Consider the following 18,088-nt stretch of genomic DNA (forward strand, 5'->3'; position numbering starts at 1 on the left):
AGAGACCTAATTGAAAATTTCACAAAACTATAGAAACCAACATAGTAATTAAACCTTTTTTTTATGTGGAGTGTACAAATTTAAGAGATAGATTTATGATTTTAAAAAAATTAAATGTCCAATTCTGAGTATTAGATTTAGATTTTTTTTTGTATTTTAATATTAAAAATATTTTACATGTGTAAATTAGACTATCTGATTTATATTATTTTACGATAAAAAAATATTTATTTCAACACAAATCAGACTCTTTAATTTGTGCACTATAAAATTTGACCCTTAGATTTCTTTATTTCTCCAAATCTCAGAATCTGATTTGTTACTTAAAACAAAAAAAAGAATTAAATTCATATAAAAAATATACTAATTATTCATTATGATAAATTGCACACAATTTTTTTCTAAGGTTGCAAGAACTGGACCGGTCAATGAACCGGTAGAGTGACTGGTTCACTGGTTCAAAAGTTCGATTGAAGTTTAACCGGAATTCAATCGATTTAATTAAATATTAAATAAAATTATTAAAAATTAAACATACAATGAAACATGTAGCATGACCTTTTTTGTTACTATAACAATATCTGGTAAGTAAACTAAAATCTGATCTCTTCTTATTCTTTTCAAAATTAAAATAAGAAAAATCTAAACCAACGTTTAATTTCCTAAATTTAGGGTAAAAGGAGAAATTAAAGAAAGAAATTATTGTAGAATTAACAATGCTGAAATGGAAGGGAATAAACAAAATTAATCATACCACCACCAACTCTAATTCAAAAGTCAGAACTCAGAACACAACAAACAGAACAAAATATCAACTCACTCCAATTCAGATTTATAACACAGTAAATAGAAAAAGAAATAGCAACTCAAGAATCAGATCTCAGATTTCAATAACTCGGTAAAATTAACAAAATACACGACCATAAATTGAAGCAAACAGAGTTAAATCTTTAAAAAATAGAACCTCAAAATCATAGAAATTAACAAAAGGGAAAAACTAAAGCAAAGTAATGGCGACCAAACTGACAGACGGAGGAACGAAACAGGCAGCAAGACTACTAGCAAGGGAGGAACGATGAGACAGACGGGATCGAGCAAACTCACCAACAATGGAGGAATCCAGCCGACCGCGCTTCGATCTGCAAGTCCACACGACGACGAAGATGAAAATGATGCAGAGAAGACGAGGATGGACGGCCAAAGGTGACGACGTGGAGGAGACGATGATGGATGGCCAAGAGCTTGAAGCACCCTCTATCTGTCACTGCCAGCGGCAAGACACCCTCTGGCTGACGAGAAGAGTTCGGCGACGGCGAAAGCAGTGACTGCTGTTGGCTGAGAGAAAGAGGGGCTGCTGACTGAGAGAGAGAGGGAAGTAGCGCCGTAGTGGGTTAGGAATTTTGTGCCATTTTGGTGAGTGAGACTGATGAGAGTGAGGGAGAAGGGAGAAGGGATTTGGGCAGAGAAGAGAGCAGAGATGAGTTGTTGTTGCTGATGAGTACGATGGGTGATTTAGAGATTAGGGTTAGCTTAGTTCGTTTTGCCTTTTTTTTCTTATAGGGACAAAACGACGCTGTTCAGAGTTTTTTTTTTTCAAACTAAAAAACTGGACGATTTTGCCAGTTTATCGGTTAACTGTCGATTCGACCAATTTTTTACCGATTTTTGTTAGACAATTTCTGAACTTACTTGGACCGATTAAGTAGCCGATTCTTAATTAATCCGATTGAACCGGTCGGTCCGATGCGATTTTCAGAACCATGTTTTTTTCATATTTAAAAAAATTAACCCTAAAATGCACAAATAACAAATCTGATATTATTATTTGGGGAGCTATATAGTCCGATTGTATGCATAGGTTTGTTTTAAATTTACATTTTATATTTTTTACATTAGTAAAGAACATAAAATGTACATTTACTATTTAGACAACAACTATACAATATGTATATTAAAATTAACTATTAATATCAGTAATCAATATAAAATATATATTAAAATATAAAATATAAATTAAAAATAAATTAAATAATATATATATTTATATATAAATAATATATAATATTAATATTAATGATAAATTTTAATATATAAATAATATTTTTATTTAGACAAATAATATATAAAAGCTACCAAAATTAAACATAACTAAAATATTTTTGTAAGTCATACATATTTAGTTCAGATTATAATTAATGAATACTTGTATTTTTCTACGCAAAATATTCTTAGTATTGAAATGTATATAAATTGTAAAGCCAAACTTTCTCGTAAGGAGAATTGAGATATTTAATTTTGGCTTGGTTTAGTTAGTTTAGTAAAACTTTTTATAAATTTGTTTTATGTTTTTGAAAAGTTTAAATTTTTTGTTTTATATTTGGTAAATAAAAAAATTATGTATTTATAGATTTTAAAAATTAAAGACAATTTAAAAATTTTTGATGAAAATACTTAAAAAATATAAAAGTTAGTTTGTGTTTATTAAAAAGTCTTATAATATAATTTTATATATTAATAAATATCTAAATTTATTTTTATATTAACATAATTATTATATCATCTTTTTAAATTTTAAACATTATTTTACTAAATATAATTCTTGTTTGTGTTTATTAAAATTTATTTTTAATTTGATTTAACAAATATAAATACTATAATTTTTTAAAAATTATATTTTAAAAACAAATTTTAGTAAAAAAATTTTAAAAAATAAAAATTTCATCAAACCAAAATTTAGTTTTGTTAGTATATCAATCGTATTTTGAAATTTTTTATTTGTTTTTTTAAATAATATATTTTTTAAAATTAAACTCAAGAACATTATAATTACATAAGACTAATTAAAGAACCTACTATTTTAACTAATCTTAATTAATTATTATAAATTATTAATTATTTTAAAGCATATTATAAAAAAATGTGTTCGGTTGAACGGTTTTCGGACGGTTCGGGTGGAGATTTGAGGAGGCGGGAACTCTTCGTTCGCGATTGTGCTGGGATCGGATCTGCCGGGTAGCCAAGCTCTTGTTATGGAAAGAGGGGGTGTCACCTGCAAAGACACTCCGACGCTCTAGTCAGTTAGTGTGCAGGTGAGAAATAGGTTGAGTGGAATGTGTGATGTACCTTGGGGGAGGGGTAGGACCCTCCCCTTATATACTATGTCAGATGTGGGTCCCACGAGGGCAGAACCCACCTTCCTCGAAGTTTCCTTGTACAGCTGTGACGGCCAGCTGTCCCGGACGCGTGCTCGGGCCAGATACGAGTACATCATTCGACCATTCAAGTCGGGTGGTCAATGGGTCGGGTCGGCCCAAGTTCCCTTTGGGCCAGGCCGTAACAGTGCCCCCAACGCGTCAGCAATAGTCGCGTGGTGATAAACCTCATTTTTAGGGTTTATCTTGTATCGAATTTAGAGTGTTTTGATAACCTTTTCTCACATTTAGCCTATGAATTAGCATGGTTTTGTTATCTCTCCCATATTTATGCTTAAGTGTAAAAAACATGCTTTTTAAGCCTTATTTTGATGAATTCTAATTTCTCCTTGATTCCATAAGATGCCTTGATGTGTTTGCTAGTAATTCCAGGATTGAAATAGGCTAGGCATGGATCAAAGGAGCAAGGAAGGAAGCATGCAAATGGAGAGAAGCACAAAAAACAAGAGAATTGATCTCAGCCAAGCACGCGCACGCGCACAAGGCGCTCGCGCGCACATTGCAGAATTGGCCAGGGACGCGCACGCGTACCGTGCGCGCACGCGCCGATGGTGGCACATGACTTCATTAATGCAACACGTGCCTGGCGATTTGAGAAGGTTTCTGAACCCATTTTTGGCGCCAATTGCTAGGAGAAAGGAATAAAAGGATGAAGGTTTAAGGGGAAGACATTATGAGAAGTTAGTTACCAATTAGTCATAGTTTAGCTTTAGAAGTAGTTAGAGTTAGAGAGAGAAGCTCTCACTTCTCTCTAGAATTAGGATTAGGTTTAGGTTAATCTCTCTTCTTAGATCTAGGTTTAATTCATGCTTTGATTCACTTTTCATTTACCAATTCTTAATCTTCTCCTCTTCCTCTTTCTAGTTATGTGCTTTAATAATTGTAATTCTTCATTTTGTTTTGGATAGATTGTTGTTCCTTTGTTTCTTTCAATAATGCAATTTGAGGTAATTCATGATAATTGTGATTTCCTTGATTGTTGTTGTTAGTTCCTTTCAATAATTGTTGTTAGATTCTATTCTTGTTGTTGATTTACTATGTTTCCCTTTTATGCCTTCCAAGTGTTTGATGAAATGCTTGGTTGGATTTTAGTGTAGGTTTTGTTCCTCTTAGCCTAGGTAGAGTAATTAGTGACTCTTGAGTTATCTAATTCCCTTGTTGATTGATAATTAGAAGTTTCTAATTGATTTGAACGCCTCTAAAGCTAGTCTTTCCCTTAGGAGTTGATTAGGACTTGAGGAATCAAATTGATTCATCCACTTGACTTTCCTTCATGGTTAGAGGTTAACTAAGTGGTAGCCATGAACAATTTTCATCACAATTGAGGAGGATAACTAGGATAGGACTTCTAATTTTCATACCTTGCCAAGAGCATTTTATAGTTGTTAGTTTATTTTCATTGCCATTTACTTTTCATGCTTCTTATCCAAAACCCCAAAACAACTCAAACCAATAACAAGACACTTTATTGTAATTCCTAGGGAGAACGACCCGAGGTTTAAATACTTCGGTTTATAGATTTTAGGGGTTTGTACTTGGAAAAAACAAATTTTTGTATGAAAGGATTATTGTTGGTTTAGAGACTATACTTTACAACGAGATTTCATTAGTGAAATTCTAAACCGTCAAAAAATCCAATCATCAAAATGGCGCCGTTGCCGGGGAATGCACATGAGTGCCATGTTTTTGGTTAATGTAAATATGTGAATATTGTGAATATGTTTGTCTTTTGTTTGTTTGTTAGTTTTCATTAGTTTTAGATCTCTATTAGTTTTGTTCTTATTTGCCACTATGAATTCTCATCCTTGTGGTTTTGGATATGACTATGACTATGTTGTAGGCGATGAAAACTTGAATGATGGCTCACACTATAGGAAAGATGAATTCTTAGGAAGGGAACCACATCCATATGAGCAATCATCATGGCAACTTTCCCCTTCAAGTTACTATGATGGTAATCTTTCCTATAATGCATATCATTCCTATGGATATGATGATTCTTATCATGGTTATACCACTCAACCACCATCATTCTATATACCATATTCTCAACCCACACCTTATTTCCACCAATTGCCTACATATGATCCAAATATATATTCTACCTATGCATACCCTTGTGACCATTATGAACAAGCAACCCTTGGATCACCACCACTCCAACATCTTTACCCTCCACACCAAGTTCCCATGGATGATACACTTGGTATCATTCTTCAAGAGCAAGAAGAGCTCCAAACCGCACTCACGAGTTTCACCTCTACCCTCCAAGAATTTACGTCCCGTATAATTCCATCCTCTACCAATAACCAAAATAACTTTCCACCTCAAAGCTTTGATGAATCTCATTTCCAACTATATCATGATTTCCCCTCTCCGCCACAAACCTCCACGGAAGCATATCAATGTCCATTGATCCAAGAGCAATATGATCCTACTTATGTTAGTAAAGCGGAACAAGAATTAAGGGATCGTTTCGAGGAAGAAATGGATTGACTTCAAGCAACCATCCGTCAAAAGATAGATTCTTGGGATTCATATCACAAGCAAAATGAGTTCACGGATGATTGTGAAAAAGCAACCAAAGAGGGAGGTATGAGGGAGACTTTAGAGTCTCAAGTTGAGCACAAGGAAATGGAGTGTGTGTTGCAACAAGCGGAGGAAATGAAGATTGTTGAAGATAAAGAAGTGGAAAAAGACCTAGAGGAGGTTAAAAAAGAAGGAAGTTCCATCGACGAAAATAACTCTACATCAAGTGACAATGGTGATCCTGTTGAAGCTTCTCCCATCGAATGTGAAACCGATGTTGAGGAGGTTTTGCAACCTCCAACACATGACTTGATCAATAATAAAGGTTTGGAGGAAGTTAGCAAACAAGAAGAATTTAAAGAAAGTTATCAAAAGATGGAGATCATCATGGAAGAGCCAAAGGAAGTGGAACCTACAATGTCAAGACCATTGGATATCTTCCTTGCTAAGTCGCCGTCCCAATTACAAATTGAGTGGGTAATCATCTCATCCTTTAATTTTCTTGGCCCATATCAATATGCGTTGTTAGAAACGGACGGTCAACTTAGAACTCTTTGTGGGCTAGAGAGTAAGAACGAATTACATGTTGGTGGACAATTTGAAGCAAGGTGCATAAAGGATGGAAGATCAAACTTTGAGTTTCAAAAGTGGAGTGAAGCCAAATTCAATGGAATTAGGATGATGAGTATGAGTTACAAGGAGAATTCAATAAGTTTGTCACCCTATTGGAAGCATGAAGATCAAGAAGAAAAGGGGTTGACAATTAAAGTATGGGACCCCGGAACATACATAGACCACTATCAACTTAGGGGCCTTGTTACTTGCTTAGGCCCCCTTGATGACCTTGTACGTTTAAATTAGGATCCCGGAGGCTATTGGAAGAGCAAACACTGGTGGGGATTCGAAGAAGAGTTCAAGCATAAACCACCCTAGCAAGGACTCCACCAAATGTCCAACTTAAGGACTTAAACTAAAAGTGCTAGGTGGGAGACACCCCACCATGGTAAACTCTCTCCATACTCTTTTAATTTGGCTTAATAAGTGATTTGAGTTACCATTGTAGGTAGTTTTTCATCTCATAATTAGCTTGTTTGTGTACAGTAGTTGCTAGCATATTAACATGTATGTTGTGCTTAGTAGAAATAGAATAAATCTCAAAACCAACTTGCATTTTAGAAAGTTTGTGATTTTGACTAAATAAGGAGTTGTAGGCACCATGAGGAGTCCTTGGGCAATTTAGAGCTTTTAGGCATTTTCAAAAAAAAAAACGAGGAGGGAAGACGCGCGCGCACAATGTACGCGCACGCGTCCCTGTGCGGATGCACCACCACCCACATTCCAGAGAGTTAGGCTTCTCTTGGGCAACCACTATGCCATGAGCCCAACCTGACCCACGCTGACGCGCACTACGTGCGTGCGCGCAGATTATGCGAACATGGAAGTTCACGCGGACGCGTACCTACCGCGTCCGCGTCGATCCGAGGGGTTCGTATTCCTTTCTCTGCCTTCCAAATGGCGCTTCTGGGATGGATTTCCGTGGTACCGTCGCAGCTGCATCCGAATAGTTGGGCTTCAATCCGCTGTTTCGAGATGGTTTGTGAATATCTCGAGCTGCCGGTGTCTGTGGACGTTTTTCTTTTCTTTTTCAACCTTACAAACCCTTCGAAGGAAGGGAAACATAAGAAGGGGTTCATGTCCTTCCGATCTGCCCAAAGTCGGAGGATTTTTGGCTTGTTTGAGGACTCCTACCACGGGTTCAAAGATAAGTATTTCAAGGTGCGTCCCGTCAAAGGTCATCATCCTTTCTGGTTGTCGTTAGAGGGGGAACGCCTTATCCCGACGTATTGGAGCTTCAGGGCGGGGTCCAATGCCTTTATTAAAGTGTCCTATAACGGTATGTCTGCCGTGGACAAGAAGATTGCCGACGTGTTATTGGCAGTCTTCGGGAGAAATCATGTGAATCCTCACCTCCTCATGGGTGAACAGGAAGTCGGTCGGAACTATATTTGTGAGCAGTTTTATCTTGAGCTTTACTTTCGTTTCTTGCTTTTTCCAATACTCCCTTGTGACTAAACCATCTTCTTCCTGTTTCAGTGGGGATGTCTGTCGAGGTGAAGGGTCTCCCTGACTTGTTCCAGACGTTTTTGTGCGCAAGTGACGATGAGGCAGCCAACGAGAAGTCGGCTGCTCCCCCCGAGGATAAGAGCAAGGCCACTTCCAAGCAGGGGGTTGTGGCTGATGAGGTCGGTAACCCGGTTCAAGATGCCCTGGCTCGCAACAAGGAGGTGCGCGTTTCCCCTTCCGCGAAGTGGTCGGTACTGGGAGTTCGACGTCCAACCCAGTAGCCGACAATGAGGTGGAAGAGGTGCCCAGCCTCAAAAGGAGGAGAGCGTCCAGTAGTCCCGAGGGGGTTCTTACTGTGATGGAGAAAAATTTTGACGCCGGGAATTTCATAGATGCTCAGTTGATTCCCGGCACTGAAGAGCATTTCCACGAGTCATCTCTTACCGGGCAAGCGAGGTGGATGTATCGTACCCTCCTACGCGGCGCAGTGATAGCTCGGAAGGCCGAGTTTGAGCTGTCTGGGATGGAATCTCTCCGCAAGAGGTTGAAATCTGCCGGGAAGGCCAACAATGCTTTTAAACGCGAAGTTGAAACTCTTCGGGAGCAACTTACCCAAGCTAATGAGAAGCTCCAGGCCGCCGAAAATAAGGCCTCTGCTGCTGAGAAAAAATTGGAACAGTCTGATGCCACTGTTTCACGACTTGTCGAGCGGGAAATGGCTTTGGAAGGTAAAGTCGGTGTGGCTCAAGGGCGGGTGACCGCATTAGAGAAAGAACGCGACGAGGCTGTTCTGGCGAAGGAGGCTGCCGAGACTGAGCTTGCGGGGTGGAAAGCAAAGTATAAGGAGGTCGTTAAGCAGGGGAAAGGTGCAATACTGGCGACTGAGGAAGCCCTTAAGGCTCAGGTCAAAATCGTTGCCCCTGACTTCGACACGTCGGCAATTGGTGTTTTCAAGATGATCAAAGACGGCAAGATTGTTGACATGCCTAGGAAATGATTTGTTATATTGTGTAACTTCGTGAAACTTTTCATAAGCTGTTTTGACTTTCATGAACAACTTTTTTGGGTCGTTTGCCCGTCTTATTATAGTTAACACTTTCCTGTTCATCTGGTTGTGTCGCCGTTTATATTCAGCGTTGTTATTCGTACTAGTTTTATCGTATTGATGGTATTCTGGCTGAGCCAGGTCGTGGCTCTTTAGTGTAGCCGTTTGTTGTTGCGGTAGTTGACGGGCTCCCGGGGTGATCAGTCCCGGGGCCGCATATTATCGTCACGCTGTGTGGAGTTCATTTGCGCAATGGGTTGTCCAAGAAAAGTAAACAAACAAAACTTTTGACAAGTATATTTTAGTCGGTAATTGCACAAAAGGTTTATAAGCCAAAGCGAAAAGTACAATTTCTTGGATTGGCTACTTAGCTCGTTTGGTCGGTAGGTCGTTACGCGTGCTAGGAGTAGAAACTTCTCAAGTTGCTCGCGTTCCACGTTCTTGGGATCTCTTTACCATTGAGCATTTCCAACTTGAAAGCGCCTTTGCCAATCACCTCTTTAACTCTGTAGGGGCCTTCCCAGTTTGCCGTCAATTTGCCCTCTCCTGGGGTCGGTAAGCCGATGTCGTTGCGCCTTAAGACGAGGTCGTTTGGTTCAAACTCTCTTCTGAGTACTTTGGTGTTATAGCGCAGGGCCATTCTTTGCTTCAGCGCTGTTTCCGTCAGATGGGCCATCTCTCTGACTTCGTCTATTAGGTCCTTCTCCACAGCTTCCCCTACTCCCTTCAAAAGTAGTCGTGGGCTCGTTTCCACGATTTCCACGGGTATTACCGCGTCTAGCCCATATGTTAGTCGAAAGGAAGTTTCTCCGGTGGATGACTGTTCGGTTGTACGATACGACCAAAGGACCGAGGCGAGCTCGTCGGCCCAAGCACCTTTTTTACCATCCGGCCGCTTCTTAAGTCCTAACAGGATGATCTTGTTTGCGGACTTAACCTGTCCGTTTGTTTGGGGGTGTTCAACTGAGGAGAACTTCTGCCTTATACCCAGGCCGGTCAGGAATTCCGTGAACTTCTTGTCGGTAAACTGTGTCCCATTGTCCGAGATAACGATCTCTGGAATGCCGAACCATGTTATCACTTGTCTCCACATGAACTTCCTGCAATTAGATGAGGATATGCTGGCCAGCGGCTCGGCCTCTATCCATTTGGTGTAGTAGTCAATGGCGGCTATGAGGTACTTGACTTGTCTCGGACCAACCAGGAAGGGCCCCAAGAGGTCGACTCCCCATTGTGAGAATGGCCAGGAAGATGTTAACAAGCTTAGCTCGGAGGCCGGTGCCTTGTGAAAATTGGCGTTCTCTTGACACTTGACGCACTTTCTAACGAATTCTTTAGAGTCTGCCATCATTGATGGCCGATAGTATCCAGCCTGGATTAATTTTCTTGCTAGGGCTTTACCCCCTATGTGATGGCCGCAACATCCTTCATGGACTTCCCTGAGGACGTAGTTCGTTTGGTCGGGGTGTAGATATTTCAATAGGGGCTGGTTGAGTCCTTTTCTGAACAGCTGACCCTGGATGATCGCGTACTTGGCTGCTTCCCTTCTCAGTTTCTTAGCATCTTTTTCGTCGTCAGGGAGTTTGCCATTTTCTAAGAAGCTGGTGATAGGGTCCAACCATGAGGGGCTTAGCCTTGGCAGGTGCAGAGTGACTGCCGGCTCCTTCATCATACCTTGGATGAGAGATCGGTTACCTTCTCCCGATTTTGTGCTAGCCAGATTTGATAGAAGATCTGTCCGTGTGTTCCTTTCTCTTAGAACGTGGTGGATCGTGACCTCCTCAAACCTCTGGCTCAGATCCTTGACTTTTTTCAAGTACTTTTGTAATAGTGCGTCCCTGGCTTGGTAGCTCCCGTTTACTTGGGAGGTGACGACTTGTGAATCGCTGCATATTTCCAACCTTGTCGCTCCAACTTCCGTTGCTAGGGCTAAGCCCCCTATGAGGGCTTCGTATTCTACTTGGTTGTTCGAGACGGGGAATTCGAACTTGATCGATTGTTCGTATACGACCCCGGCTGGGCTTTCCAGGATGATCCCGGCTCCCCCGGACTTCTGATTGGAGGCTCCGTCCACGTGGAGCTTCCACCGTGTGCCCGTCTCTTCGGTTGGATCTCCCATCACTTCTACCAGGAAGTCAGCCATCACTTCTAAATAAAAAAAATAATTATAAGGACTAATAAAATTATAAAATCTATTATTAAAGGCATATATAGTACATCTATACTAGTTTTTTAAACACGTATATAATGCACTAAAAATATAGAGATTCTCACTTTATTAAAATGTGCTGTATAACAAACATACATTCATATATTCAAAAAATTTCATTGTATGCATGGCTTCTAAATTTAATGTACGTATAAAATATGGTTCCTCACAAAAAAGTTAGTTTATAAATGCATTTGGCATTTTTATAATATTTGTCTCTATAGTATCATCAGCTTATTAAATATGTCAATTAGTTTTAAATTGTTTGAATTTAATATCTAACTCGATGAACGATATTTGGGAGGAGTTTTAATATATATTAAAAATATCTTTTACATGTTCGTTTCATCGATTACATATTTAATTTGAAATTGAACGAATTTACTAAATACTAATATATGATATTTGTACAAAATATATTGGTATTCTCCTTAATATTTGAAAATCTATCTTCTTACAAATCACATCTTGATATTTGAATTCAAATGAGAATATGAAATAAAAGAATAATATCAAATGAATTCTCACAGACAAATTTTATCGTTTTGTATATTTATAACAAATCTAATCATGATAATATATTTTTAATATAATTTTATCTTCTATTTTATTTTTTTGACTCACATTGAAAACACAATCTCACTGTAATTTTTTCAAAACAAAAGAAGAGAGTATAAGGAGAATTTTTAAGAAGAGCTGAGGGACCAAAGAAGAAGAGGAGAGTTCTAACAAGTGATTTAGGCGTGAGATATATATAAGCATACAAATTGAACGATCTAATTTGCTTTTAATGTTTTCAAAAATTTTTAACAATACAAAATTAGATCTACCAATTTAAATGCTTCATAATTGGAAAATTCTCTACACCAAATAAATCAAATCGTTCAATTTATGTCTATCTTTTGTAACAAAAAAAATCGAACAATCTAATTTTTTTTCTATAAATTATAGAAAAAAACAGCTACTACATCAATATATAACACATCCCACTTCTGTATGGTGGCATAGCACACGTATAATCTTCATAGCACACATTAAGACTGTATTTTGAAGATTTTTATATAAAAGTGAAGTAAACTCTTATTTTTTATTTAGAATTTTTATAATTAAAAAATAATGAATATTTTATATGTCTTAATTTTAAATATTTATATTTTTAACTTTATTTTATAAATGAAAGAGAATTAATTTATCTATTTTCAATTTTTATTTAATTAGCATTTAATTGAAACTAATTTATAAATTTGTAATTGATGAAAGGTATTTTAAAGATGAATATTTTATATTTAATTTGATTTTTAATTATTTTTCTATCTTTTATTTATTTTATAAAATTACACTACTACACCTAAAATTTTAATAAAATATCTAATCTAACCCTAATTTTATCTAAATCTAATTTTCTATCCTTACACACACTAACACACACGTCGCAACCTCTCTCACTCACAGTTACACACTCAACACCTGAAGAAAGAAAGAAAGAAAAGAAAGAAAGAAAAAGAAAGAAGAGAGGAAGAGGGAAGGGGGCCACGGAGAGCAAGGAAAGGGGGAAGAAGGGAAGGCGGTGCGGTGGGCATCACTACCACCATCGCCGCCGCCGCTGCTAACAAAGAAGAAAGGAATTCTGAGAGGGAGAGAAAGAGCACGGGGTTGAGGGAGCAGAGAAGTCGCGCCGCCGCTGCATCGCGCCTCACCGCCATCGTCGCGTTATCGTCGGACCTTGGAGGGGGACCACGCCACCGAGCCGTCGCCACCGAACTGCCCGCGAAGAGGGAGAGTGCGTGAAGAGAGAGAGGGAGCCGGTTCTGCCACCACCGCCGCGTCCAGCCGCCGTCGCTTGCTCCGTCACTGCTCCTGGAGGTGGGTGGCCGAGCTTCTACTGCCGTCGAGATCCATTGCCATTTCAGTTGCCGTCGCCGGGTCTAGTCGCCGCTGCTGGAAGGATGGCCGCCCTTGCCGATCTGCCTACCGCTGCCACCAGAAACCGCCACTGAAGCCTAGGTCTGCTTGGTAAGCTCTAATCTACCTCAGATCTTCTTTTTTGTTAAGTCGGTTCTACCGTGAGTTGTTACTAAAGTTGTCTGCGTCAGGTTATATAGTCACCGTTGATGAAGCTCACCAGGGTTGTTCGAAGGTTACTGCCGCTCTATTTGGTTCTGCCAAAAACTGCCGCTAGAACTCTTGTTTTCTTGGTAGCGTTTTGTTTCTGAAACCCCTTGAAATCCGTGTCCTGTTATAATCTGTTAGAGATTATGAGATGTTGGTACCGTAGATTTGAGTTTCGGTATTTGTGCGTCAAAATTAAGGTTGTTGTTGAATCACCAAAACTTCTGGTAGTCGCTGTCACTAGAGGTAGTTGTCAGAGCTGCCGCCTGATCGGTTCAGCAGGTTGTTGCTGCTTCGTTTCTCGTGGTGCGATTATTTAGTTCTGTTCTAATTTGCCGTAATATTCCATTACTAATTTTATTTTAATTCTGCTCAATATCAATTTCGTGTTAAATTCCAATTTATGTCAGAAAAGTGTTGTTGCGACGATTCTTGATACCGCTGCTGATATTGCCTAAAAATAAACAAGGTTGCTGCCGCTGCTGTAAAATTGAAAATAAATAAAAGAGGAATTGATGCGTGTAACTACTGAGCTTTAACTAAATCGAGTTAGGGATTTTTTAAAAAATCTATTTTACATTACAGAGTTGTTATAAATAGATATTGATGCAAAAAGATATACTTCTGTGATTATATTTGTCTTGTAAATGTGATAGTTTGTTAGACTGAATTATTGGTTGTTTGATTGCGTGAGTGGTGTATGGTTGTTGATAAGAAATCGGTTTGAAATGTTATTTACTTGATTATTATGAAAAGTAGATTTTCTTGGTTTTGGAGTTTATTTGGTAATATAAATGAATCGATTTTGGAAATAATTTGAGATATGAAAATAAATTGATTCTAGAAGCGATTTGATTTTGAGTTAGTCTGATTTTATAAATGATTTAATATTTGAGCTGGTTTGATTTTAAAAAGAGTTGTATTATTGGAATTGGTTCGAGTTGAAAATAATTTGATATTGGAACTAGTTGAATTGTGAAAAATGATTGAGATTTAGAAATGGTTGAGAAAAGGTTTGAGAAATGTTTGGATGGGATCTGAAAAGGGTGACAGAGTCCGAATTTTAGAGGAGATGCTGCCGAAATTTTATAAAATTGGAAGTTTCATTTGGAGTATTTATTTAAAAAGATTTAGTTTTTAAACATTATATGTTTTAAGATTGATTTATTTAGAAAGGAAAGGATTATGGTTTGGTTTGGGATTGCTGTTTAATGGAATGGAAAGAATGATGATGAGGATTGACTTTGAAATATGATGTTTGAATGAATTTTAAAAAGAGACATGGATTGACGAATGGTGATGGTATTAAGAAGGGCTTAGATAATGATGAATGATGAATGAATTATTCATATGACTTATGAATTTGAATTATCTGAGACACGAATTTTTCTGAAAAAATGCAGTGGCTTGCCACCATTTGCTCCAGGTTGAAACTTGATACTCTGTTGATCCTACGACGTAAGGGTGACCGAGCACTTATAAATTCCCGAGAATAGTACCCCATTACCCCATTGAGCGATTATATATATATATATATATATATATATATATATATATATATATATATATATATATATATATATATATATATATATATGAGAAAAAGTTATGCATAGATTCATGGGGATGCGCGTCGGGGGACAGTCTAAGGTTTTCGGATTTGTCGGGTTGGCTGGATAACCGACAGATGAGCTCATTAGCCATAGGACAGGCATGCATCATATGCATTTGTATGCTTTGCTTGGGTTTGAATTTTGGTTTGGTTTGCCTATTTGTTAAACTGTTATTAACTGCTACCTCAACTATTTGCTGTAACTACTACCAAAACATGTGTTTTCCTTGTCTGTTTTGCCTGTGTTTGTCTTGGTGTGCTACATTTGAGAATGGACTTTGGTGCTGAATTAATGATTGTGTTGATTGATTGCGTTGGTTTTTGATTAAGATTTTCTTATAAGAAAAGAAAGGTTTTGGATTTCTGAAAGGTTAAACATTATTTCTTTGAAAAGGTTTTGAACGATTAGCTATTGATTTTTAGAAGATTCATAAGGTAATGATAATCACTGAGCTTGAAAACAGTTTTCTTATTAAATATCTTCTTATGACAATTCTGAAACTCCATGGTAAAACCGTGTGGTTGGGTTCTCACCCCCTACAGCTTTACCTTTTTAGGAATCGGAGGAAGGAGCATTATGGAGAGTTATACCGCGTATTGGTTTATATGATGTTGTGTTAATTAGATAATTTTTCTTCCCTTGTCTTTTTTATTACAATTTTGTAAGAGGGATAGGAGTTGTATGTTTTATATGTATATTATGTTATAAGCTATTATGGAAGAAGTCTTGTAAATAAACCTATGCATGTTTGTTTTTTTTTATGTAAAGTATTTATTTTCGGTTTTCAATAAAGTCAGCAATTTAAGCATATGAAATTAGTCGTAATACTTTTTGCTATCAGAGTAGCGCAGCCGAAAGCATAACATTCTGATAACGAGAGTATTACAATTTATAATTACTGTGTGCATGTATTCTCGTATCTCAGAGAAAAATAAAAGAGTAAAATATAATTAGATTTTTAAAGCTTTTAATTTCAAACTAATTAATTCTTAAAAGAAAATACTAATTTAATCTTTAACAATAGTAAATAGTAGACACATAATGTCCTTCTAGTTATTAATGTATTACATAAAATTTAACAATGATGTTTATATGTACCGTTATCTACTGTGACGTATTTATTTATGAAAGATTATCGTGCAAATAATAATTTTTGGAGTGAAATTTCACCTATTTTAATAAGTCGTGATAAATAGAGAGTAGTTGATAAATATTATATGAAAACTCAAAATATAATAAATATTTCACCATCAAAATTATATGTTTCGATACTTATGTAACAACAATGAAATATGCACCACTATAGATAATAAAATACATGAATAACTCTGTTTTATTTTGCATTATTCACTATCTAAAAGATATATATGTCCATCGTTTATTATTATGTGAAGGACTTAATTGATACTTTTTTTATTTAAAGACTAATAGAACCTATTTTAATAAGTCGTGATAAATAGAGAGTATTTGATAAATATTATATGAAAACTCAAAATATAATAAATATTTCACCATCAAAATTATATGTTTCGTTACTTATGTAACAACAATGAAATATGCACCACTATAGATAATAAAATACATGAATAACTCTGTTTTATTTTGCATTATTCACTATCTAAAAGATATATATGTCCATCGTTTATTATTATGTGAAGGACTTAATTGATACTTTTTTTATTTAAAGACTAATAGATCTAAAGTCGAAATCCTCAAACATCTAATTCTCATTTTATCCAAAATAAAATATTAACTTTGTGCTTTCAGTAGTAAGGTTTAATAAATGTTTGTGTAACATGGCTTTAGCAGAAGGAAGTCAAGTAGGTGAGAGATTTTATAATGTAAAAGATTCTTATTCCATATTTGATTATAATGACTCATTCGTTTTCTTAATTATATATGTTATCTTATCATTTATAAATTATTTTGAGTAGTAGTTGATGTGAAAAAATAATCGTTCTTTTTCATACTCTGAATAATAGAATAAAAATTTCTCTCTTGGAAGAAAGTGAAAAATTGTTCTAAAAATTCAATTGAGATACCAAATTAACTGGTCATCACTTTTATTGATTGGTCTTAGAATAGTAAAGCAACATCATTTATTGAAAACAAAGCACAAAGATAGTAGTATAGTACACATATATAGGGAAGGCTTATCTAACTGCATGCACACACAAATTGAAAGGAAATATAATTCAAACAACACGATGATGATTATTGACGTTGCTGCGACAGTAGTTTCATGAATTCAACACTAATATTTCTTGGATCCTAATTTAGCGATTCGACCCTTCCTCTCGTCGGACAGAATCTTAGCATAGCTACATGCAATCAATTAAAGAATAATTAGTATTATTCATATTCAAAAACAACTATCTTTATGTATATATATAGTTAATTACCGTATAAGCTCTTGTTTATACGTAGTAGTATCATCCATAGGTTCGAGTTGGAAAGTTACTGGATTGATTTTTTTAACGTTTCCATCTATCATCTTATTCGCAATATCCACCAGATTCTGCAAGTTAACCGGGTCTGCATTGTCCATCTTATCCATATCTGGGGTCAGAGCATCCGTCTGCAATAATATGTAATGTTATCTTATTATAGATTTTGCACAAACATAGTTAATTTAATACCTTTTAAAAGCAATAGATTATAAAATTATTTTTAAGTTGGTTCCTAATTTTCTTCTTTCATTTAAATTCAACTGATAAGAATGTACCTGAACTCGAAGGTAATTGCGCTCAGCGTTACGAGCTTTAAAGACACTATAAGCGTAATAATCCACTATGTCTGTTGATGCAGCACCGATACTTTCCAATATAGGGGATCTTTTAGTCTCAAGTTGAATCATCCATCCCATTTGACTAAATTGATTTACTGTGCTAACCGTCCATCCCGGCGCAGAGACCGGTGGTTGAACTCCACAACCCAGAGACAGCAGTAGAATATTGGAGCAGTCGTCTGCTCTGTCCATCATTGGGTATAACTCTAGATGTTTCATCTTCTCTTATCCTAATTCACTCAGAGCCACCAATACCTGACAATAATATATTATACATACATAATATTGTGTTTACAAATAATAATGCACGTAAAACTTTTATATAAATTGGCACAAATGATATTCCTTACTTGAGTCTATCAAAATTCATTTTATCAATGTTTATTAAGTATATTGAAAAGAAAGGAATACTTAATGTTAGGCTAGTATAAGTTTGTACTAACTACTACTACTTTTAATTAGCTCGATCATATGATTATTATTTCTTTAATAGTTTATATTATTCAAAAATTTATATTA

The 18,088-nt window shown here is 36.5% G+C and overlaps 2 protein-coding genes across 2 annotated transcripts in view; both read right to left on the reverse strand.

Moving 5' to 3' along the window:
• LOC112800037 (patatin-like protein 2) overlaps window positions 1-18,088 on the reverse strand; it is a 32,320-nt gene that overhangs the window by 12,310 nt on the left and 1,922 nt on the right. The gene's annotated exons all lie outside the window — the stretch shown is intronic.
• Window positions 16,815-17,925, reverse strand: LOC112800038 (patatin-like protein 4). Its single transcript, XM_025842076.2, has 3 exons — window positions 17,507-17,925; window positions 17,184-17,359; window positions 16,815-17,102 (listed from the first exon to the last, which is right to left on the reverse strand). Exons 1-3 carry the CDS (start codon window positions 17,786-17,788, stop codon window positions 17,036-17,038), a joined length of 525 nt encoding a protein of 174 aa, XP_025697861.1. The 5' UTR covers window positions 17,789-17,925; the 3' UTR covers window positions 16,815-17,035.

The sequence above is a fragment of the Arachis hypogaea genome, chromosome 5, assembly GCF_003086295.3.
Source record: "Arachis hypogaea cultivar Tifrunner chromosome 5, arahy.Tifrunner.gnm2.J5K5, whole genome shotgun sequence".
In the NCBI taxonomy this organism is placed as follows: Eukaryota; Viridiplantae; Streptophyta; class Magnoliopsida; order Fabales; family Fabaceae; genus Arachis; species Arachis hypogaea.